Here is a 22753-nt window from a genome sequence, read left to right as displayed (position 1 = left end):
CACACACAGAGCTCTGCTGGGGCCCCTCAACCCCGACCTGCAGCCCCGGCTATCCCAGCCCCCCCTTCCCCCCCCCCAGACACACACACAGAGCTCTGCTGGGGCCCCTCAACCCCCACCTGCAGCCCCAGCTATCCCAGCCCCCCCCACCCCCCCCAGACACACACACACAGAGCTCTGCTGGGGCCCCTCAACCCCGACCTGCAGCCCCGGCTATCCCAGCCCCACCTTCCCCCCCCGCCCAGACACACACACACAGCTCTGCTGGGGCCCCTCAACCCCCACCTGCAGCCCCGGCTATCCCAGCCCCCCCCACCCCCCCCCAGACACACACACACAGAGCTCTGCTGGGGCCCCTCAACCCCGACCTGCAGCCCCGGCTATCCCAGCCCCCCCTTCCCCCCCCCCCCAGACACACACACAGAGCTCTGCTGGGGCCCCTCAACCCCGACCTGCAGCCCCGGCTATCCCAGCCCCCCCACCCCCCCAGACACACACACAGAGAGAGCTCTGCTGGGGCCCCTCAACCCCGACCTGCAACCCCAGCTATCCCAGCCCCCCCACCCCCCAGACACACACACAGAGCTCTGCTGGGGCCCCTCAACCCCCACCTGCAGCCCCAGCTATCCCAGCCCCCCCTACCCCCCCAGACACACACACAGAGCTCTGCTGGGGCCCCTCAACCCCGACCTGCAGCCCCGGCTATCCCAGCCCCCCCTTCCCCCCCCAGACACACACACAGAGCTCTGCAGGGGCCCCTCAACCACCACCTGCAGCCCCGGCTATCCCAGCCCCCCCCTACCCCCCCAGACACACACACAGAGCTCTGCAGGGGCCCCTCAACCCCCACCTGCAGCCCCAGCTATCCCAGCCCCCCCCTCCCCCCCCCAGACACACACACACAGCTCTGCTGGGCCCCTCAACCCCGACCTGCAACCCCGGCTATCCCAGTCCCCCCCTACCCTCCCCCCCAGACACACACACAGCTCTGCTGGGGCCCCTCAACCCCCACCTGCAGCCCCGGCTATCCCAGCCCCCCCTTCCCCCCCCCCAGACACACACACACAGCTCTGCTGGGCCCCTCAACCCCGACCTGCAGCCCCGGCTATCCCAGCCCCCCCTTCCCCCCCCCCAGACACACACACAGAGCTCTGCTGGGCCCCTCAACCCCGACCTGCAGCCCCGGCTATCCCAGCCCCCCCTACCCCCCCCAGACACACACACAGCTCTGCTGGGGCCCCTCAACCCCCACCTGCAGCCCCAGCTATCCCAGTCCCCCCCTTCCCCCCCAGACACACACACACAGCTCTGCTGGGGCCCCTCAACCCCGACCTGCAGCCCCAGCTATCCCAGCCCCCCCACCCCCCCGACACACACACAGAGGTCTGCTGGGGCCCCTCAACCCCCACCTGCAGCCCCAGCTATCCCAGCCCCCCCTTCCCCCCCCCCCAGACACACACACAGAGAGCTCTGCTGGGGCCCCTCAACCCCGACCTGCAGCCCCGGCTATCCCAGCCCCCCCTTCCCCCCCCCAGACACACACACACAGCTCTGCTGGGGCCCCTCAACCCGGACCTGCAGCCCCAGCTATCCCAGCCCTCAGCTCCCTCCTCCCCACACCCCTACCTCACTAAGCCCATCTAGCCCAGTATCCTGTCTTCCGACCATGGCCAGTGCCAGGTGCCCCAGAGGGAATTGAACAGAGCAGGGCTATCCCATCAAGTGATCCATCCCGTCGCCCATTCCCAGCTTCTGACTGTCAGAGGTTTAGGGACACCCAGAGCATGAGGTTGCATCCCTGCCCATCCTGGCCACCGATGGCCCTATCCTCCAGGAACTTATCTAGTTCTTTTTTGAACCCTGTTATACTTTTGGCCTCACAACGTCCCCTGTTAACGAGTTCCACAGACTGACTGTGTGTTTTGTGAAGAAACATTTCCTTTGGTTTAAAGAACAGGAGGATTTGTGGCACCTTAGATACTAACAAATTTATCTGAGCATAAGCTTTCGCGAGCTACAGCTCACTTCATATGGTAACACCCATTGTTTCATGTTCTCTGTGTATATAAATCTCCCCACTGTATTTTCCACTGAATGTATCCGGTGAAGTGAGCTGTAGCCCACGAAAGCTTATGCTCAAATAAATTGGTTAGTCTCTAAGGTGCCACAAGTCCTCCTGTTCTATTAACTAGTGTGAAGTGCTGGTGTCACGGGGTCCCCGGGCGATGCTCTGGAACTGCTCCCCACGAAGCCAGTCAGGACTCTGGGGAAGTCTCCTCTCTGTGAGCAGCCTGTCTGCAGGACACACAGCTCACACGGCTTCCCCCTTCCTGGGTCTGACCTCGGAGCATTCAGCATCCTCTGCCCCTCCGTGCGCTTCCCACAGCGAGTCCGCCCAGGCGGGGCTCCTGGGGAAGCCAGAGGGTCCTGCCCCCCAACTCCGCAGTCAGACGTGACTCTCAGCCAGCCAGTAAAACAGAAGGTTTATTAGACGACAGGAACATGGTCTAACACAGAGCTTGTAGGTGCAGAGAACAGGCCCCCTCAGCTGGGTCCATTTTGGGGGCAGTGAGCCAGACAACCCCGTCTGCCCTTCACTCCACGTCCCCAGCCAGCCCCAAACTGAAACTCTCTCCAGCCCCTCCTCCTCTGGGCTTTGTCCCTGTCCCAGGCCAGGAGGTCACCTGAGTCCTTTGTTCTCCAACCCTTTAGCTCTCACCTCCCAGGGGGGAAGGGCCCAGGCCATCAGTTGCCAGGAAACAGGGTGTCAGCCATTCTCTGTGTCCAGACCCCTATGCAATGATCATACACCCTTACCCCACCCCCTAGATATTAAGAACTGCATAGGGGAAACTGAGGCACCCCCACACTATTCAGAGGAAACAATAAGAACAGTCCCACTTCGTCACAGCTGGCTCCAGTGGAAATGTTACGTCCTGCCCCACAGGAAAGGCCCATCGACACCTGCTGTGCCCCCCACCCTGCTGAGTCATGCATGTGGTTTCCTCCCACCAGCTGAGTTTGTGGCTCAGAGCACATGGCGGGAGGGGGATAAAACCCCCAGACAGAAGGAAATGATTATACTCCGCTTGGACTCTGGAGGGGCAGGTTTCTAGGCAGAAGCAAGAGATCCCCAGTGCTCAGCCTAGGTCAGCCCTAAAGGACATTTGGAGCTTGCGTGTGACAGATGCTTCTATTCCCTTTTGAAACTTGTGACTGTAACTCGGGTGTGTATCTATGGTTCCCTGCTTAACCTTGTCAATAACTCTCCTGTTTCCTTTTCCTGGTCAATAAAGCTTTAGACAGTTTATTATAGGACTGGCAACAAGCGTGGGCTTTGGTGTGAGAGCTAACGTGCAACTGACCTGGGGTGAGTGACGGGTCCTTTGGGTCAGGGAGTAACCTGACTATTGCCGTATCCCTGGGGTAAGGGCCCGGCTATCACACAGGCAGCTCCCTTGGGTGGCAGGACAGATGGGGGCGCCCACGGGGCCTGGCTGTGACTCCCGGGTTAGGCTGTTGTAGGGCCTGAGGAGTTCACCTGATAGCTGGTTGGTGAAATCGAATGCAGAACTCACAGCCAATGGGGGGTTTGCTCCCTGGGTCCTAACAGCCTGCCCTGAGGCTGGTACCGATGCTTTTGAGTCACTGTAGGCAGCCTGGTCCCCCGTCCCTCCCCGCCGGTGCCCCTTAACCTGACCTGCAGTCCCCTACTAACCCGCCCCTGGCCTCCCCTCTCCCAGCGGAGTCCCCCTGCTACTCGAGTATTGCTCCTGGGAACCCAGTGTGAATGCGGCCCCCACACATTGCAACGGCAGGGAAAAGCCTGCAGCAGGGGCTGGGAGCAGAGGAGAGCAGATCAGGGCTAAGGAGGGAAGTCTCTGGCTCAAGTTTCTAACCTTCCCCTGATAACTGAACTCTGGGAAAGCCCATTTCGTGGCCCACTATAAGCCAGGCCCTGAGGCCCACAGGGGGAAGCAGCCCCAGCCTGACCAGTCCCTGAGACACTGAACCAAAAGCTGGACCCTGAGGAGATGGGTGGCCAAATCCATGGGGGAGGGGGGCGAGGGACAGCAGCGGAGGCTCCGGGGGCCAGTCTGGGACTCCCCCTGTCACCCCCAGGCCCACACGCAGAACAAGGGGCATGCCGTGCCAGAGAAGGAGGGGGTGCTCCAGCTGGGGTGGAGTGTGAGTAGAAATAAGGCACAGCGGTTTTCACCCTGTGTCACCTAACCCTGGCTAGATGTTCCCTGGGGTCACAGAGGATGTGGTGTGGGGGACAGGCAGGGTCCGGGGGATGCCGGGTGAGGAGGGACAGGGCAGGGGACGGGCAGGGCTGGGGGATGACAGGCGAGGGGGAACGGGGTGGGGGATGGGCAGGGCCGGGGGATGCCCGGGAGGAGGGACGGGCAGGGTCCAGGGGATGCCGGGTGAGGAGGGACGTGGGGGAACGGGCAGGGCCGGGGGATGCCCAGGGAGGAGGGACGGGGGGGGGACGGGCAGGGTCCAGGGGATGCCAGGTGAGGGGGGATGTGGGGGGATGGGCAGGGGCGGAGGATGCCGGGCGAGGAGGGATGTGGGGGGGATGGGCAGGGGCGGGGGATGCCCGGGGAGGGGGGACGGGGGGGAACGGGCAGGGTCCAGGGGATGCCAGGTGAGGAGGGATGGGGGGGGACGGGCAGGGTCCGGGGGATGCCAGGCGAGGGGGGACGGGGGGGGTGGGCAGGGGCGGAGGATGCCCATCTTTAGTGCCCATCTTTAAAAAAGGGAAGAAGGAGGATCCTGGGAACTACAGGCCAGTCAGCCTCACCTCAGTCCCTGGAAAAATCATGGAGCAGGTCCTCAAAGAATCAATCCTGAAGCACTTAGAGGAGAGGAAAGTGATCAGGAACAGTCAGCATGGATTCACCAAGGGAAGGTCATGCCTGACTAATCTAATCGCCTTTTATGATGAGATTACTGGTTCTGTGGATGAAGGGAAAGCAGTGGATGTATTGTTTCTTGACTTTAGCAAAGCTTTTGACACGGTCTCCCACAGCATTCTTGTCAGCAAGTTAAGGAAGTATGGGCTGGATGAATGCACTATAAGGTGGGTAGAAAGCTGGCTAGATTGTCGGGCTCAACGGGTAGTGATCAATGGCTCCATGTCTAGTTGGCAGCCGGTGTCAAGTGGAGTGCCCCAGGGGTCGGTCCTGGGGCCGGTTTTGTTCAATATCTTCATAAATGATCTGGAGGATGGTGTGGATTGCACTCTCAGCAAATTTGCGGATGATACTAAACTGGGAGGAGTGGTAGATACGCTGGAGGGGAGGGATAGGATACAGAAGGACCTAGACAAATTGGAGGATTGGGCCAAAAGAAATCTGATGAGGTTCAATAAGGATAAGTGCAGGGTCCTGCACTTAGGACGGAAGAACCCAATGCACCGCTACAGACTAGGGACCGAATGGCTAGGCAGCAGTTCTGCGGAAAAGGACCTAGGGGTGACAGTGGACGAGAAGCTGGATATGAGTCAGCAGTGTGCCCTTGTTGCCAAGAAGGCCAATGGCATTTTGGGATGTATAAGTAGGGGCATAGCCAGCAGATCGAGGGACGTGATCGTTCCCCTCTATTCGACACTGGTGAGGCCTCATCTGGAGTACTGTGTCCAGTTTTGGGCCCCACACTACAAGAAGGATGTGGATAAATTGGAAAGAGTCCAGCGAAGGGCAACAAAAATGATTAGGGGTCTAGAGCACATGACTTATGAGGAGAGGCTGAGGGAGCTGGGATTGTTTAGTCTGCAGAAGAGAAGAATGAGGGGGGATTTGATAGCTGCTTTCAACTACCTGAAAGGGGGTTCCAAAGAGGATGGCTCTAGACTGTTCTCAATGGTAGCAGATGACAGAACGAGGAGTAATGGTCTCAAGTTGCAATGGGGGAGGTTTAGATTGGATATTAGGAAAAACTTTTTCACTAAGAGGGTGGTGAAACACTGGAATGCGTTACCTAGGGAGGTGGTAGAATCTCCTTCCTTACAGGTTTTTAAGGTCAGGCTTGACAAAGCCCTGGCTGGGATGATTTAACTGGGACTTGGTCCTGCTTTGAGCAGGGGGTTGGACTAGATGACCTTCTGGGGTCCCTTCCAACCCTGATATTCTATGATTCTATGATGCCGGGTGAGGAGGGATGTGGGGGGGATGGGCAGGGGCGGGGGATGCCCGGGGAGGGGGGACGGGGGGGATGGGCAGGGCCGGGGGATGCCCGGGGAGGAGGGACGGGGGGGACGGGATGGGCAGGGTCCGGGGGATGCCGGGGCAGGGGGACGGGCAGGGCCGGGGGATGCCAGGCGAGGGGGGACGGGGCGGGGGACGGGCAGGGCCGGGGTATGCCAGGCGAGGGGGGGGACGGGGGTGGACGGGACGGGCAGGGTCCGGGGGATGCCCAGGGAGAAGGGAAGGGGGGGGACGGGCAGGGCCGGGGGATGCCAGGCGAGGGGGGATGTGGGGGGACGGGCAGGGACGGGGGATGCCAGGCGAGGGGGGATGTGGGGGGACGGGCAGGGACGGGGGATGCCGGGTGAGGGGGGACGGGGCGGGGGGCGGGCAGGGCCGGGGGATGCCTGGGGAAGAGGGACGGGGCGGGACGGGCAGGGCCGGGGGATGCCCAGGGAGGAGGGACGGGGGGGGCGGGCAGGGCCGGGGGATGCCAGGCGAGGGGGGATGTGGGGGGACGGGCAGGGACGGGGGATGCCGGGTGAGGGGGGACGGGGCGGGGGGGCGGGCAGGGCCGGGGGATGCCTGGGGAAGAGGGACGGGGCGGGACGGGCAGGGTCGGGGGATGCCCAGGGAGGAGGGACGGGGGGGGGCGGGCAGGACCGGGGGATGCCAGGCGAGGGGGGATGTGGGGGGGGCGGGCAGGGCCGGGGGATGCCAGGCGAGGGGGGACGGGGCGGGACGGGCAGGGTCCGGGGGATGCCCGGGGACGGGGGACGGGGCGGGGGGCGGGCAGGGCCGGGGGATGCCTAGGGAGGAGGGAAGGGGGGGGGACGGGCAGGGACGGGGGATGTGGGGGGACGGGCAGGGACGTGGGATGCCAGGCGAGGGGGGACGGGGCGGGGGGCGGGCAGGGCCGGGGGATGCCAGGCGAGGGGGGACGGGGCGGGGGACGGGCAGGGCTGGGGGATGCCAGGCGAGGGGGGATGTGGGGGGACGGGCAGGGCCGGGGGATGCCAGGCGAGGGGGGATGTGGGGGGACGGGCAGGGACGTGGGATGCCAGGCGAGGGGGGACGGGGCGGGGGGCGGGCAGGGCCGGGGGATGCCAGGCGAGGGGGGACGTGGCGGGGGGCGGGCAGGGTCCGGGGGATGCCAGGCGAGGGGGGATGTGGGGGGGGAGGGATGCCCGGGGAGGAGGGACGGGGCGGGGGACGGGCAGGGCCGGGGGATGCCAGGCGAGGGGGGACGCGGGGGGACGGGCAGGGACGGGGGATGCCGGGTGAGGGGGGATGTGGGGGGGACGGGCAGGGCCGGGGGATGCCAGGCGAGGGGGGACGGGGCGGGGGGCGGGCAGGGCCGGGGGATGCCAGGCGAGGGGGGATGTGGGGGGGACGGGCAGGGCCGGGGTATGCCAGGCGAGGGGGGACGGGGGTGGACGGGACGGGCAGGGTCCGGGGGATGCCCAGGGAGAAGGGAAGGGGGGGGGACGGGCAGGGCCGGGGGATGCCAGGCGAGGGGGGATGTGGGGGGACGGGCAGGGACGGGGGATGCCGGGTGAGGGGGGACGGGGCGGGGGGCGGGCAGGGCCGGGGGATGCCTGGGGAGAGGGACGGGGCGGGACGGGCAGGGCCGGGGGATGCCCAGGGAGGAGGGACGGGGGGGGGCGGGCAGGGCCGGGGGATGCCAGGCGAGGGGGGATGTGGGGGGACGGGCAGGGACGGGGGATGCCGGGTGAGGGGGGACGGGGCGGGGGGCGGGCAGGGCCGGGGGATGCCTGGGGAAGAGGGACGGGGCGGGACGGGCAGGGTCGGGGGATGCCCAGGGAGGAGGGACGGGGGGGGCGGGCAGGACCGGGGGATGCCAGGCGAGGGGGGATGTGGGGGGGACGGGCAGGGCCGGGGGATGCCAGGCGAGGGGGGACGGGGCGGGACGGGCAGGGTCCGGGGGATGCCCGGGGACGGGGGACGGGGCGGGGGGCGGGCAGGGCCGGGGGATGCCTAGGGAGGAGGGAAGGGGGGGGGACGGGCAGGGCCGGGGGATGCCCAGGGAGGAGGGACGGGGGGGGACGGGCAGGGCCGGGGGATGCCCGGGGACGGGGGACGGGGCGGGGGGCGGGCAGGGCCGGGGGATGCCTAGGGAGGAGGGAAGGGGGGGGGACGGGCAGGGCCGGGGGATGCCCAGGGAGGAGGGACGGGGGGGACGGGCAGGGCCGGGGGATGCCCGGGGACGGGGGACGGGGCGGGGGGCGGGCAGGGCCGGGGGATGCCTAGGGAGGAGGGAAGGGGGGGGGGACGGGCAGGGCCGGGGGATGCCCAGGGAGGAGGGACGGGGGGGACGGGCAGGGCCGGGGGATGCCCGGGGACGGGGGACGGGGCGGGGGGCGGGCAGGGCCGGGGGATGCCTAGGGAGGAGGGAAGGGGGGGGACGGGCAGGGCCGGGGGATGCCTAGGGAGGAGGGAAGGGGGGGGACGGGCAGGGACGGGGGATGCCCGGGGACGGGGGACGGGGCGGGGGGGCGGGCAGGGATGGGGATGCCTAGGGAGGAGGGAAGGGGGGGGACGGGCAGGGTCCGGGGGATGCCCGGGGACGGGGGACGGGGCGGGGGGGCGGGCAGGGCCGGGGGATGCCTAGGGAGGAGGGACGGGGGGGACGGGCAGGGCCGGGGGATGCCCGGGGACGGGGGACGGGGCGGGGGGCGGGCAGGGACGGGGGATGCCTAGGGAGGGGGGAAGGGGGGGGACGAGCAGGGTCCGGGGGATGCCAGGCGAGGGGGGACGGGGCGGGGGACGGGCAGGGACGGGGGATGCCAGGCGAGGGGGGACGGGGCGGGACGGGCAGGGCCGGGGGATGCCTAGGGAGGAGGGAAGGGGGGGGACGGGCAGGGCCGGGGGATGCCCGGGGACGGGGGACGGGGCGGGGGGCGGGCAGGGACGGGGGATGCCTAGGGAGGAGGGAAGGGGGGGGACGGGCAGGGTCCGGGGGATGCCCGGGGACGGGGGACGGGGCGGGGGGCGGGCAGGGCCGGGGGATGCCTAGGGAGGAGGGACGGGGGGGACGGGCAGGGCCGGGGGATGCCCGGGGACGGGGGACGGGGCGGGGGCGGGCAGGGACGGGGATGCCTAGGAGGGGGGGAAGGGGGGGGACGAGCAGGGTCCGGGGGATGCCAGGCGAGGGGGGACGGGGCGGGGGACGGGCAGGGACGGGGGATGCCAGGCGAGGGGGGACGGGGCGGGACGGGCAGGGTCCGGGGGATGCCAGGCGAGGAGGGACGGGGCGGGACGGGCAGGGTCCGGGGGATGCCAGGCGAGGGGGGACGGGGCGGGACGGGCAGGGTCCGGGGGATGCCCGGCGAGGGGGGACGGGGCGGGACGGGCAGGGTCCGGGGGATGCCAGGCGAGGGGGGACGGGGCGGGGGACGGGCAGGGCCGGGGGATGCCAGGCGAGGGGGGATGTGGGGGGGGCGGGCAGGGCCGGGGGATGCCCGGGGAGGGGGGACGGGGCGGGGGACGGGCAGGGACGGGGGATGCCAGGCGAGGGGGGACGGGGCGGGGGACGGGCAGGGTCCGGGGGATGCCAGGCGAGGGGGGACGGGGCGGGCAGGGCCGGGCACAGCCTGTTCCTGGCGCTCGGCGCCGCCGTGTCCTTGCGGGGCGGGGCGGGCCCGTCGCAGGGCATTTAAGGGGCGAGCCCGGCGCCGGCTGCGCAGCGAGTCCCGCGGACCCTCCGTGCGCTCGGCCATGGGCCCGCCGAGCCAGCTCTGGAAGCCGCCCGCCCAGCGCCGCCTCCCCCGCTGCCTCCCGTCGGGGGCCGCCCGCAGCTCCACGGCCCCGGCCCCGGCCCCGGCGCGGCCGCTGCCCTACGAAGCCATCCCGCGCAGCGGCCGCAACGCCTGGCTCAACCTGCTCCGCTTCTGGCGGGGTAACAGCTTCCAGCGCTTCCACCTGGTCATGCAGCGCAACTTCCAGCGCTACGGGCCCATCTACAGGTGCGGCCGCGGCGGGCAGCCGGACTCCTGGGTTCTCCGGCTCCGCGCCCCGGGGGCTGGGCTCGCCCGGGCGGCTGTTCAGGGAGCGCGGGTTTGTCCCGCACCAAGCAGCCGCCTCCCCCCCCGAAGGGGGAACTGGGCCCGCCCGGCAGGGCCCCCAGGCTGGCTGGTCAGGCGAGTGTGGGGGTGAGCCCCCACCGTGGGGAGCTGCCGGCCCCGCTGGATCAGCCCATTGCTGGGGTCTCTAGGGTGCCCTGCCCGGGCCGAGCTGCTCCCAGAGCCAAGGGATCCGCCCCGGCGGCTGCTGGCCCGGTCCCCGCTGGAGGGGACAGAGCCGCGCCCTGTGAGCCCGGCTCGCTCTGGGGTGGGAGGCGCCTGACAGCTCCGTGGTACTGGGGATGGCGAAGCTCCATCCGCCGGCCTGTGCCCCGGGTTCAGGGCTGCATTTGCCTACGGCCGCTTTCCTGGGTTCCCCACCCCCCTCGGGCTGAGGTGTCCCCAGGGATGGGGGGCTCCCAGCACTTCCCTCCAGAGGGGCCAGCCCCTGTTCCGTTCAGAGCCACTGGCATGACAGGCCCAGCAGGGCCAACCCCTGGAACTCCCTGCAGCAGGGGATCAGAGTCAGACACCCAGGCTGGATATTTTGTAAAGGATAATTCCACAACCATCCGTCTCTGGCGAGAGGGGGGACAATCAGCTCTCATGCTTCAGGGCCCGAGCTGGCCGCGGCTGCGGTCAGGAGGCTGAGAGCACTGGCCCCAGTGCCGGGAATCCTTTGCCCTGTGCGATACGCCCGTAGCTTGGGAAGAGGCAAGGAGTGGGAGGGTGATGGGATGGGAAGTGCTAGGGGCTGGCAGAGGATTGTCTCTATGGCACTTGCCCACGGGCTCTGGGTGGCACCGGCTCCGTCTGCATGTAGAAGCTACGTTACCAGGAGAAGCAGCAGGACCGAGCCCAGCTCAGCAGCTGCTGGCGCCAGGGAGCCTTGGGGAACCCGTCACAGTGACTTGCTCCACTCGGTTACCCTTTGGGAGGCCCCCCACCCAGGCCATATCCCAGCACAGCCGGGTGCCCAGCCAGTGCCTGGCCATGGGGGAGCGTGATGGGCCCCTGAGGGCAGAGGGACTCCCTGGAACAGGGCTGCGTCCGGGGTGATGGATCCGGAGCACAGGGGAACCCACACTGGGCCTCAGGCTGCGCCTGGCGCTGCGCCTGGCAACGGGGTTAGCTGCAGGTGCCAGCTCTTGGGGAGTGAACCCCGCCGGTGCCCACGGGGGCTGGGGCAGGACCAGCAGCTGGGAGAGGGGTGGGAATCCCCGATGGCCGGATTTTCAATCCCGAAGGCCTCCTGCCCTGAGCCCTCCCTGGCTGGCTCTGGGGAGAGCTGCCCAGGACTCTGTGCCCAGCCCCCGGCCCCTCGGTCCCCCGGAGAGGCTGCGTGACCCTCTCTTCTCCCCAAGGCCCTGCTCGCGGGGTGGGGCAGCTGGGGCCCAGGCTGGTGCGACCTTGGAGCACCCACTGCCAGGGCTGAGGCTGGGCTCGCCGGGCCGGGCAGCCGGCGCCGAGCTGAGGCCTGGGCTCTTTCGCACAGGGAGACCGTGGGCACCTACAACTGCGTCAACGTGCTGCTGCCCCGAGACGCGGCCCAGCTCTTCCAGTCGGAGGGTATCTTCCCGCGGCGCATGGGCATCGAGTCCTGGATCGCCCACCGCCGGCTCCGCAACCACAAGTGCGGCATCTTCCTGCTGTAAGGGCAGCCACCCGGCTGGGTGGGAGGCGGGACGGGGCGAGGGGGGAATGGGAGGCAAGGCAGAGGGAAGGGAGTTGGGGAGGGGGGTGGGCAGGGCGTGAAATGCAGGACATGGGCAAGGCCTGGGGCAGGGAGAGACGAGAGGGGGTGAGAGGCCTGGGGGACAGCGGGAGGGGAGGGGGAGGCTGGGCCCAGGGGAGCTTTCATCCCCCTGGGCATCGCCTCGTAGCTAGGATCTGCTAAGATGAGAACTGAGCCAGTGACTGGCCACAGCCACGCAGGGACGCTCTGCTCCCTGGAGCCAGGTGGCATGTCTAACTGTGCTCCCACGGGTGCCCCTTTGCTGCAGATGGTGGGGGCCAGGTGCTCAGCGCTCACACCCAGCCCTTCCTGCCGCTGGAGCTGAAGGGGAATCTCCTCAGGCTGAGGGCAGTGCAGGGCTGATGACACACACCCCAGGCAGTTCTGATGCCCCCAGCAGAGGGCAGTGTCGCTCACCGGCTCTCCCGCCCCCAGGAATGGGGAGGAGTGGCGCTCGGACCGCCTGATCCTGAACAAGGAGGTGATCAGCCCTGCGGGCACCCGGAAATTCCTGCCCTTCCTCAACACTGTGGCCCAGGACTTTGTCACCCTCATGCACCGGCGCATCAGCAAGAACACGCGCCGCTCGCTCACCATCGACCTCTACAGCGACCTGTTCCGCTTCACCCTGGAGGGTAGGTGCAGGAGGGGCTCCAGGTCCTCGCCCCAGGGCCCTGCTCCTCACGGCATCAGAGCGAGGCCCTGTGGCCAATGTGGGAAATGCAAAGCCCTGCCCCTGTGGGGTTGCCACTGGTACCCCCTGCCAGGCTCTGCCTGGCTTGTCCCCGGGTCCAGGCTCGCTGGTGAGGACGAAGCTGGGTCCGGTGCACCACATCCAGGAGCTCTGCATACCCTACTCCATTTAGACAAGCCAGGCCCAGGGACTCCTAGCAAACTGCCCCGCACCCGGCAAAGGTCGGGCTGAGCTCTCCTCTGCCCCAGCCATGGGCCTGCAGATCTGCGCAGGGTGGCCTCCTGCCTGCCTGCCATTGCCCAGCCGGATGGACACAACTGTCCACGGCCCCCTTGTGACCCAGGGCAGGTCGGCCCCCCTGGAGCATTGTGGTCGCAGCTCTCAGATGTGGTTTTGGTGTGGAGGGGCCCTGAACACGCTGGCGGGGAGCCAAGGGACAATGAGGGGAAGGTGGGGGTGGCCTTGTGCTTAACCACAATCCAGGACACCTGGGTTCGATTCCTGGCTCTGCCATGCTGTGTGCTTGGGGGCAGGCTGCCCCCGGCTCCCGATCTGTGCATGGAGATGCTGATTGAGGGGGCGCTGCAATTGGATCCATTCACGGTTCCCCTCTCCTCCGGCCAGCAAGCAGCTACGCCCTGTACGGGGAGCGGCTGGGGCTCCTGGAGGAAAGCCCCAACACGGAGTCGCAGAGGTTCATCAGCGCCGTGGAGACCATGCTGCGGACCACCCTGCCGCTGCTCTTCGTCCCGCCGGGCCTCATGCGCTGGGTTAACACCAAGCTGTGGAGGGACCATATCGAGGCCTGGGACACCATCTTCAAGCATGGTGAGCCGGGGGGAGGGGGGCACCGCTGTGCGAAGGAGTGGGGCATCCCTGCGGGGTCTCCTGCAAGAGGCCTCGGGGCCCCGCAGCAGGGGCTGCTCTCCTAGGGACGCCCGGCCCCTCCCTGAGAGCCACACGAGGTACAGGTCGGAGGGTCGCCTCTTAGCAATGAGCTCACACCCCGGCCACACAGCCCCATCCCCCCGCAGGGCCAGGCTGGGGCACTGTGCCCAAGGCTGGGGCAATGAAAGAATCCCCCGCAGCGCGCCCTGCGGCATGCAGGATTTTCTTTGCGGGTCGGCCTGGGGTCTGCCCACCTGAGACATAACCAGCTCCCAGCAGCAAAACAACTGCAAGACCGTCTCCAAGCACGCCCCTGAGTCGGGCTGACCCACACCTGCAGGAGCACTGGGGGGCTTGCCTGTCACTGCCTCTAGCAAACTCCCCATGGCCCCTTGCTCCCCCACACTCTTCCTCCCCCTTCCTGTGGCAGAAACGGCCAGTGTGGAGAGTCTCAGAGTTTGAGCCAGGACTCCTGGGTTCCATTCCTGGTTCTGGGAGATGGTTGGGGGGCGCTGGGAGCCAGGACTCCTGGGTTCCATTCCTGGCTCTGGGAGATGGCTGCGGGGGAGCTGGGAGCCAGGACTCCCGGGTTCTGTCTGGAGCTTTGCAGTTGTGGGATTCTGGACACTTGCCCTCTCAGTTCCTCTTCTCTAAAGTGGGGAAGGCCTCATTTTCCTCAGGGTTTCTGAGGCTCCGGAGGATGGTCCCTGCCTGCTCTGCTCCCCTGGCACCTGGGGCTCTGGTTTGTTTCCTGCCCTGGGGCTGAGGGGGGATGGTGACCCTGGCTGCGCGTCCCCGGCTGGGAGGAGTCGCTCACTGCCCCGTGCTCATCCCCCAGCTGATAAGTGTATCCAGAACATCTACCAGGAGTTCTGCCTGGGGCAGCCCCGGAAGTACTCGGGGATCATGGCGGAGCTGCTCATGCAGGCGGAGCTGCCGCTGGACTCCATCAAGGCCAACATCACTGAGTTCACAGCAGGTGGCGTGGACACGGTGAGTACCTGGCACCCTCCCCTCCGGCAGGCTGGCTGCAGCCCCAGGCCAGCTCCCTGGCAGCGACGTGGTTCGGGATCGCAGGCAGCCCAGCCCATCCTCCCAGAGCGTTGGGCCTTCGCTGGCCTGGGCCGCGGCTCAGCGCTCCTGGGGTGTCTGTGCTCACAGCTGCAGCCAGCTGTCCCTGAGCTATGGGGCACCCACTTGGGACAGCCAGGGGACAGCCTGGGATCCTGATGGGAAAGGTCCCTGTGGAACTGAGTGGGGAATTCTCTCCCTGCCACAGGACTCTATGGGGTTCCTGACCTACCTGTGGACAGGAACTTGTTCCTTATTGACTCCTCTGGATCTCTAGCGCTCCCTGTAGCTCCCAGTTCAATCCCCGTGGGGCCCTGTTGGCTTCACCCCCACTCAGGTATGGGAGCTCTCCTCGTGGGAGAGAATGGCACTGACGTCCTTCCCAGTCAGCTTGGCGAGGGCGCTGCCAGGGCTGCATTGAGGTGGGCATGGCAGGGCTCAGTCCTGGATTGGGCCTGCTCGAGACCCTCCCGAGCAGCCTGCTAAGCAGCCCCGCAGTGACTAAATCCACAGGACTGAGAAATGCTCCTGGGGGCCCTGGAGAAACCAGAGACCGACTTGGGGAACAATACTAGGCTCAGGCCAGAGACCTGCAGCTAATACTCATGGGCGGAGGGTGAACCAGACCCCCAGTGCGAGGGAGCAGGAACAGCTGAGGGACCAAGGGGGCAGCAAACAGACCCTGATTCAGCAAAGTGGCACAGCGTGTCGGGGGGTTGCGTAGGCAGAGAGCTCCCCTTGGTGGGGCTCTGCGAGGTCCCCCCCAACTCAGGGCACCTGGATCCTGCAAGGAGGTAGCCACGCTGGAGAATGCTCAGGGAAGAGCTGGAGGGGCCAGGGGGAAGCACCTACATGAATGGGTCTGTTGTGACCAAGGGGGTTGAACCCCATGGAGGGAGCGGGGTGATTCAGGGGGGAACAGCCCTAGCGTGCCGAGAATGGGGCAGGGGGACAGAGCCGAGGAAGGTTGAGGCTGCATCTCAGAGAACACAACTGAGACCAACAAGGCTGGGGATGTTTCAGTGGCTGATAATAGTGGGTTGGCCAAGGCAACTGGGCCCCTCCCGCATGGGCCCCTGCGGCCGGCCAGTGAGACGCCCCTGTGGTTGTGCCCAGCCCACTGCGCCCCCAGGTGAGGCGTGGGGGTGGGCCGGCTCTGACTGTCCCCTCTGGCCCAGACCGCCATGCCACTGCTCTTCACCCTCTTCGAGCTGGCCCGCAACCCCAGCGTCCAGACGGCCATTCGCCGGGAGATCGCCGAGGCCGAGTCGCAGGGCCCAAGGGAGCTCTCCAAGGTGCTGAACTCCATGCCCCTGCTCAAAAGCACCCTCAAGGAGACACTGAGGTGAGGGCCAAGGGCACAGCCTCCGGGGCCCATGGGGAGCTGCCCCTGGAGGGGTGGGGGAAAGGAGGGTGGGCTCTGCTGCCCGGGACTCCAAGGGCAACTTCTCCATCATGCCAGGCACTGGGTCTGGGGCTGAAACGCCCGCCCAGGGAGTGCTGGGGACGTGACTCTCCGGGCGCAGGACTTGGGGGGCCAGCCCGGCCAAGCGGTCCCTACAGCAGTGGGGTCTGGCCAGGCACGAGGTGGGGAGAGGGCGTGGGCAGGTCGGGGCAGACACTGCCGGGCACAGATGGCTGGGGGATGATCCGGGATGAGGAGGGCAGCCGGAAGCAGGGAACGCTGGGTCCGTGGGGTTCAAAGCTCAGCAGCAGTAGTGGGCGAATGAAGGGCAGCGGAAGTGACGTGGGGCTCCCCCGAGGGGCCATTTGGCCTGAGCAGTGTCGGGCCAGCTGTCTAGATGGCGACGAGGGGGGCGCAGGGGACAGGCAGCTGACGGGGCGGCTCTGTTGGCAGGCTCTACCCTGTGGGCATAACGGTGCAGCGCTACCCAACCAAAGACGTGGTGCTCCAGAACTATTGCGTGCCAGCTGGGGTGAGTCCCTGCTCCTCTGCCCCCACCCCCGTTCTCTGCAGCCAGGAGCTGCCCTCTTCCCATCACTGCTGGCCCCCCCAATCAGGAAGTGGGGACGCTCACTGGCCCGGGGGTCAGGCCGGCTGCTCGGACGCCCATGCAGATCACAAAGCGGGAACTCCTACTCCGTGCTTTGAAGAGGGCTGGGGGTCTGGAAGGGAGCATCACACCCCAGGCCCCATCCACAGCACCGCACAACTGCCCCAGCACATGATGGGCTTCTCACTCTGCCCTGATGCCGCAGGTACCAGCCGCTACAGAAGGCAGGGCACCAGAACTGCCGCGTGACGGGGTACGGAGCCCTTCGGCATCAGCATTTCCTGATTTGCCACAAAAAATCCTGGATTTTGATAAAACCACTATTCATGTTTTGCCAATTTTTTTAACCTAAATTTTGACTTTTTTGGGACTGGAGCAATATTTCACAGGGGAAGTGGACGGGACCAAGCTGAAGGGCTGGCAGGGTCAGCGGGGGGCTCTCTCTGCCAGGGAAGCCAGTACTCTTGGGGTGCAGCCTTCTGTTACCCTCCTGGCCCCCACCCATCAGTACAGCCCCATCCACCTTCCCTGCCCAGTGGGGGAGTGACGGGCAGGGAGGGGAAGCTCCCTCAACAGCCACATGGTGAGTTACCCTCCCCCTCTCCCCGCTGCCCTCGTTTTTGGGTTTTACTGATACGTGGCAGGGAAATTAAAGAACTCCAACCCCAAAGGCCTCATGACCTCAAGGGCCCATGGGCTGTGCCAGTGTGGGCTGGGGGGAGAGGTCACCCCGTGACTTCTGTTTGACAAAGCAGCAGCTGTTGCAATGATGGAGGTATAAACCAATCAGCTCTCCTTATGCAAGTGAGCTTACGTCTGATTGGTGGAGCCTAGTGGCCACCCAGGTCCGTACCTCTCCCCTCTGCTGCCCCACAGACCCTGTGCCAGGTGGGGCTATATGCCATGGGCCGGAGCCCCGAGGTGTTCAGCAACCCAGAGCGCTACGACCCCCTGCGCTGGCTGAGCAAGGAGGATAACAGCTTCAAGGCCCTGGCCTTTGGCTTCGGGGCCCGGCAATGCATCGGCCGCCGCTTGGCAGAGACCGAAATGATGCTGTTCCTCATGCACGTGAGTCGGGGAGCAGCTATGGGGAGAGGTGCCAGGGCTGAGAGCCGCAGAGCCAGGCGGCCTGGGGGCAGGCCTGGGGCTGGCCCGAGGTCAGGGGCCTCTCACTGTACGTTGGCTAAACTTCACACAACTCAACTTGTTTGTTGGTACTTCAAGAAAATGAGAAAGTATTTGTAAGACTCTGTGACCTTCCCACACAGCTCGGCCACCGTCCCTCAACCCCGGCCTGCTGTCCCCTGCTATCCCGGCCCTGGGCTCCCCTCAGCTCCGCACTATGTACCTCAGTCCTGACTCGCAGCCCCCTTACCTATTCCAGGGCTCTGCTCTGCTCCTCCTCCGTCAGAAGTCAGGTTATTTAGGAGCTTGGCTTCTTCTCGTTCCATCTGCCCTGGACCGAGCCGGCCACGTGGCCTTTTCAGACACCGTCAGGAGAGACCAGCAGAAACAAGCCACTAAATGCCCCTGCACGACCCCATCCCAGCCCCACGGCCTGCAGCGTCTGGGTCTCCCATCCCCACGCACAGCAGCCCAGCCCGCCCCGGCTGTGGCTCAGGCTAGCCGGCTGGATCCCAGCCCAAGCTGCTCCGGTGTGTCACCAGCTGCCCGTCTCCTTTCAGGTCCTGCGGAACTTCCGGATCGACACCGTGTCCAAGGCAGATATTAAAACCGTCTTCGGCTTCATCCTCATGCCGGAGAAGCCGCCTCTGCTCACGTTTCGGCCCATCGACTGAGCCCCTCACCCTGGCTCCCCGCCTGCTCCTTCCCCACCCTGGGCGTGGGGGAGGGAAGGAGGAATCCAGCAGTGGGGGGAAGTAGGACCCCTCTCCCAGGCAGGGCACCTAGCTGGCAGCCCCCCACCTCCCAAACGTGCCGGGGCAGCCTGGTACAGAGAACAGCCACCCCACCTTGTAACAGAGAAGTAGGTGCAGACCAGAGAGCCTGTGGGCCTGCCCCTGGATCCCGGCCACACGCTGGGATTTGTAGTCTCTATGGGCTACATAGTGTGGGAGGAGGGTGGCCAGGGGCCACAGTTCAGCCACCTCTGTCCTAAGGGCATCTAGTCCCCCTTTGCCCATCTGCTGACAGGGGAAAGGGGTCTCCTACCCTGGGAGAGACACAGCGCTGGCAGGAGACCCCACCAGCAGCGTGGAACCATAAAGCCATGGGACGGGGCAGGAGAAGGAGGCAGGCTCTGTTGGGAGAGGAGGGGGCAGAGGTGCCAGCTCCCAAATTTCTCTTATTCAAATAAGTGGCCATCTCCCGCTTCACGTCAATGGGTCTGAAGCCAGCGAGATGTGGGAGGGAGGCTGCCCTTAATAAAGATGGCTGCCATCTCCCATGCGTCTGTATGAGGTGAAGCTGTGCCACTGGCAACGTGGCTGGACGGGACACAGAGACTGTGAGGAGCAGCAGAGACCCTGGGAAAGGGGGATGGGGCAAGTGAGGGGAGGAAGATGCAGATTTACAGGGTGCAGGGGATGTTGGGTACAAGTGGGAGGCTGGGGGCTGCAGGGGGTGGGGCAGGGGGAGGTGCAGGGGAGGTGGGGTGGGGTGGGAGGACAGGGATGGGGTGGGAGATGGAGGGGATCAGATAGCAGCTCCCCCAGCCTGCATGTGGGGGGGAAGGGGTGTCCCCTCCGAGCAGCCAGGGGAAGACCGTGTTACAGCATCAGCGGCTCTCAGTAACTGATCTTGAGTCCCGGGATTTTGCTGCCTGCAGGAGGCGCTGTCATGATGCCACGAAAAGCTCATTCGCACCCAGGACTTTCAGGGCTAGGCAAGCGGGCAGAGCTCCGGGCGAGAACGGCGGGGCTGAGGACTCAGACCTGACCTGCCATGAGCCCTGCTGTGGTGTGACCCTCTAGCGGAGAGAGGGGCCTGGCAGGGGTGGGTGTGGGGTTGCTGAGACCCACCCACAGAGGAGCCCCAGGGCAGCAGGAGGCAGAGAAGTGAAGACAGTGCTAGGAAGTGGCTGGCTGCCCCCAGCTCAGGGGTGAGGAAGTCTCCAGCTGGGAGAGACGGCTGGAGCAGTGTGTGCAGTGACGTTTGATAGTTCAACCCAGAATTCTCACCCGCTGCCCAGCAGAGGAGTGGAGGGGTGTTAAAAAGGCAAAAGACAGGACCCAAAACATCACGGGGTTATTTTTTATAAGACATGATTTTTTGGGGCTCATCTCCATGGCGTTGGTGGGTTGGACTCGTGGTTTTTGATCGCGGGGGGCTGGCGGTCCCCACGCAGGAGCACAGCAGCTGCCTCGGAGCAGGGCCCAGCCTCCGCTTCCGCATCTCAGTGCGAACACTCTGGGCTGCAGAGCAGGGGGCCCCTCACCCCGTCCGCCCCGGCACCACAGCTCCTGGGGGGGGGCATGGACAGGGGGAAGGGGACCAAGGCTGGGGCTGCAGCTGGGGCCAGGAATGGAGCCATGGCCAGGAGCCACGGCTGGGAGCCATGGCTGGGAGCGCGGCTGGGGTTGGCGCTGGAGCGGGGCTGGGTGGTGCTCCCTCCCCACCCCCCATGGGGGCTGGCCAGGCCCCGCTGCACCCCCCACCCCCGAACGTTTCTCTGCACCCCCCCGGGGGCTTGCCCACAGGTTAGGGACCTCTGCTGTAGAGCAGGTGGTAGCCTGAGCCCTGGTGGCCAATGGTGCCAGCCCTCGCCCTGCTCGGCTGCAGCGTCTCTCCTGGGCCCCTCCTGCCTGCCCCAGGCCGTTGTCTGCTATCATGAGGCTGTAATATAAATAAGTATCTTCTCCCTTTGTTAAACTGTTCATCCATTTTGACGAAGGCCGAGGTGTGTGAATTTGGCAACCGTGGCTTAAAGGATGGATAGAAATAATTATTCTGGGTTTGGGTTTCTTTTCTAACTGCAAAGAGCTACGGTGCTGACTTTTCACCGAGCCGCACATAGGTGACCTCCAGTGACGTGAGGCCCCAGAGAACTGGTTTTTAAGAACTGGTGTTTGTTAGAATGTGATTCGGCCGTGCCATGCCAGTAAACCGAAACGGAGTGGGAGACGGAGTCATTAGACTAAAACAGGATTGCTTGCAATACACTTCCTTCCTGGGTGGGGGTTAACACAAGTTCTAACTAGAAAATATTCTTCGTTCTTCCACCTCGCATTAATCGTAATGCACCAATGGCTGGCCGGCTGGAGGAGTTGACAGTAAAAAGAAAAAGTACAAACACCTAAGGCCTGGTAAAGGCAGATTTCACGTTGCTTCACTGAACGATCTTTTCTAACGTAATTGACCACGAAGGGCACTCTGGTAAGATGTCGGTGGCTGGCGTAGAGTAATGCTGGAGCTGCACCTCTCTCGGAATTCAGCATAGACGCTGCCTAGGCCGATGGAGGGATTCTCCCATCGGCGGAGTTAATCCACCTCCCTGAGCGGTGGTAGCTAGGTTGATGGAAGAATTTTTCCATCCACCTAGCACTGTCTACACCAGGGGCTGGGTCAGTATAGCTACATCTCTCTGGAGTGTGGATCCCCCCCCTCCTCCCCGACAGGCACAGCTATACTGCTGTAAGTGCCTAGTGTAGACCAGGCCTTACTCTGCCAAATGTATTTCCCCTTATCTGAATACTCTACACCAGGGGTTAGATTTCATTGTACCTCTTGCATGTGTTGATAGGTGATTTGCTGTATAAACTATACTGCCCTGGAATTCAGGAGGTTGCTGTTTCTTAGCTATTTTGCTTAAGGCTGAATAATAAACTTTGAAAGCAAAATAGGTACACCGGCCCTTGCCTATGCTCCCAATAGAACATGGAACGCTTCCAGGTCCCTATTCCCCGGCTAAGGAAGCCCTTAAGAATAGGAAGACTTAGTGCGGTGTAGCGCATTACAGGGCCTGGGAAAGCTGCCTGCACAGGGCATTGTTTGAGAAGAGCAGTTCCTGAATAACTCCCTGTGTAGATAAACCCCCAAAGTCAAACCGGGAGCTCCTGGCCTGCACAAACAAGTGTGGTTTGGGTTTGGGGGTTTTGGATAGCAGGGTTAGTAAGTATCACTGGTCCTTGGCAAATGCTACTTGGCAAAATCACTCAGGGCAGTATCTTTACATAAATCTATAAAGAATTCATAATCTGACCTGTTCTCCAGGTTGTGCCAGCAGTATTTTAGGTAAATATTTGAACTGCGTGAAGGCAATGATGTTTACATAAGCCAGTGACTTAATGCACATGGACAACTGACCTTGTATCTTGTCCTCCATTATCCCTTTGTGCCGGTCGAGTTCCCGCCTTCGGCAGGGTTGGTGCTGGCTCCGTCTGTGTGGGGCGGAAGACGAACTAGGGCGGCTGTTGTGATCACAGCAGATAGTGACCCCAATGCAATGCCGTTAGTTTGGTCAGCAATAGTGCAGGGCTGCAGTGCATAGATCTTCTGACAGCCACGGGGAGACACGGCTGGGCGTGGCCAGCTACTGAGTGAGCTTCTGTCTGCAGAGAACCGTTGAGGTTATCACCTGGAATGCAACTATTTTTATTATACAACCTGGTGGAACTGCAGAGTAAAACAACAAAGGCCTTTAAACGGCTATTTTGCATGCAAAGTAATAAAGTCTGAAGATGAGTGGCCAATATTCTGCTGATTAAAGATTAACACTTGGAGAAGTGACCTCAGCTGAGCCTCCAATATCCAAAGGACTCGATGAAATTAGTGCATTATGATCGGAGCTCATCATCTGAAAGTCCCTCTTGACTGGCTTGGCCTGCCTAGGGTAGAGTTTGCACATGGGAAACGATAACAGGAAAGCATGTGAATTCCGTCGGACGCGCTCTGAGACTGTAGCTGGTACATACAGCTGCACAAATGGAGTTTCCTTTCATCGTTAGGCCGTGCAGCTCTAAGCAGCCTGTCTTGGACGCCATCGAAAATAAAGTGAATGTACCCAGGAGTTCCCTTTCCCCGCTTCCAACACTGAAGTCTTGTAGTGAGCTCCAAAGAATACAATACTTTGGGCAGCTGGATGTGGTCAGATCTCTTCTTTCCAGAACCTCTTT

The 22753-nt window shown here is 64.5% G+C and overlaps 1 protein-coding gene across 2 annotated transcripts; it reads left to right on the top strand.

The window, feature by feature from the left end:
- Nucleotides 1–9903: 9903 nt before the first annotated feature.
- LOC102933677 (cytochrome P450 11B, mitochondrial-like) lies at nt 9904–21474 on the top strand. 2 transcript variants are annotated; one of them, XM_037891589.2, is made up of 9 exons: nt 9904–10180; nt 11772–11927; nt 12447–12646; nt 13330–13533; nt 14432–14586; nt 15843–16009; nt 16523–16601; nt 17556–17747; nt 18365–21474. In XM_037891589.2, exons 1-9 carry the CDS (start codon nt 9933–9935, stop codon nt 18476–18478), a joined length of 1515 nt encoding a protein of 504 aa, XP_037747517.1. In that variant the 5' UTR covers nt 9904–9932; the 3' UTR covers nt 18479–21474. The 2 variants fall into 2 exon arrangements, with proteins under 2 accessions (XP_037747517.1, XP_043394867.1); XM_043538932.1 differs by having other exon boundaries at nt 11772–11909; nt 18365–19219.
- Nucleotides 21475–22753: the final 1279 nt, after the last annotated feature.

This window comes from Chelonia mydas, chromosome 2 (assembly GCF_015237465.2).
Source record: "Chelonia mydas isolate rCheMyd1 chromosome 2, rCheMyd1.pri.v2, whole genome shotgun sequence".
NCBI lineage: Eukaryota > Metazoa > Chordata > Testudines > Cheloniidae > Chelonia > Chelonia mydas.
Note: the sequence above shows the minus strand (reverse complement) of the source record. Positions and strands in the feature narration are given on the sequence as shown.

Excerpts from the sequence above, each read along its gene's own strand:
- LOC102933677 (XM_037891589.2), top strand. The coding sequence starts at position 9,933 with ATGGGCCCGCCGAGCCAGCTCTGGAAGCCGCCCGCCCAGCGCCGCCTC. Across the intron at positions 11,928-12,446 it reads AAGTGCGGCATCTTCCTGCT|GAATGGGGAGGAGTGGCGCT; the intron begins GTAAGGGCAGCC and ends TCCCGCCCCCAG. Across the intron at positions 14,587-15,842 it reads CAGCAGGTGGCGTGGACACG|ACCGCCATGCCACTGCTCTT; the intron begins GTGAGTACCTGG and ends CCTCTGGCCCAG.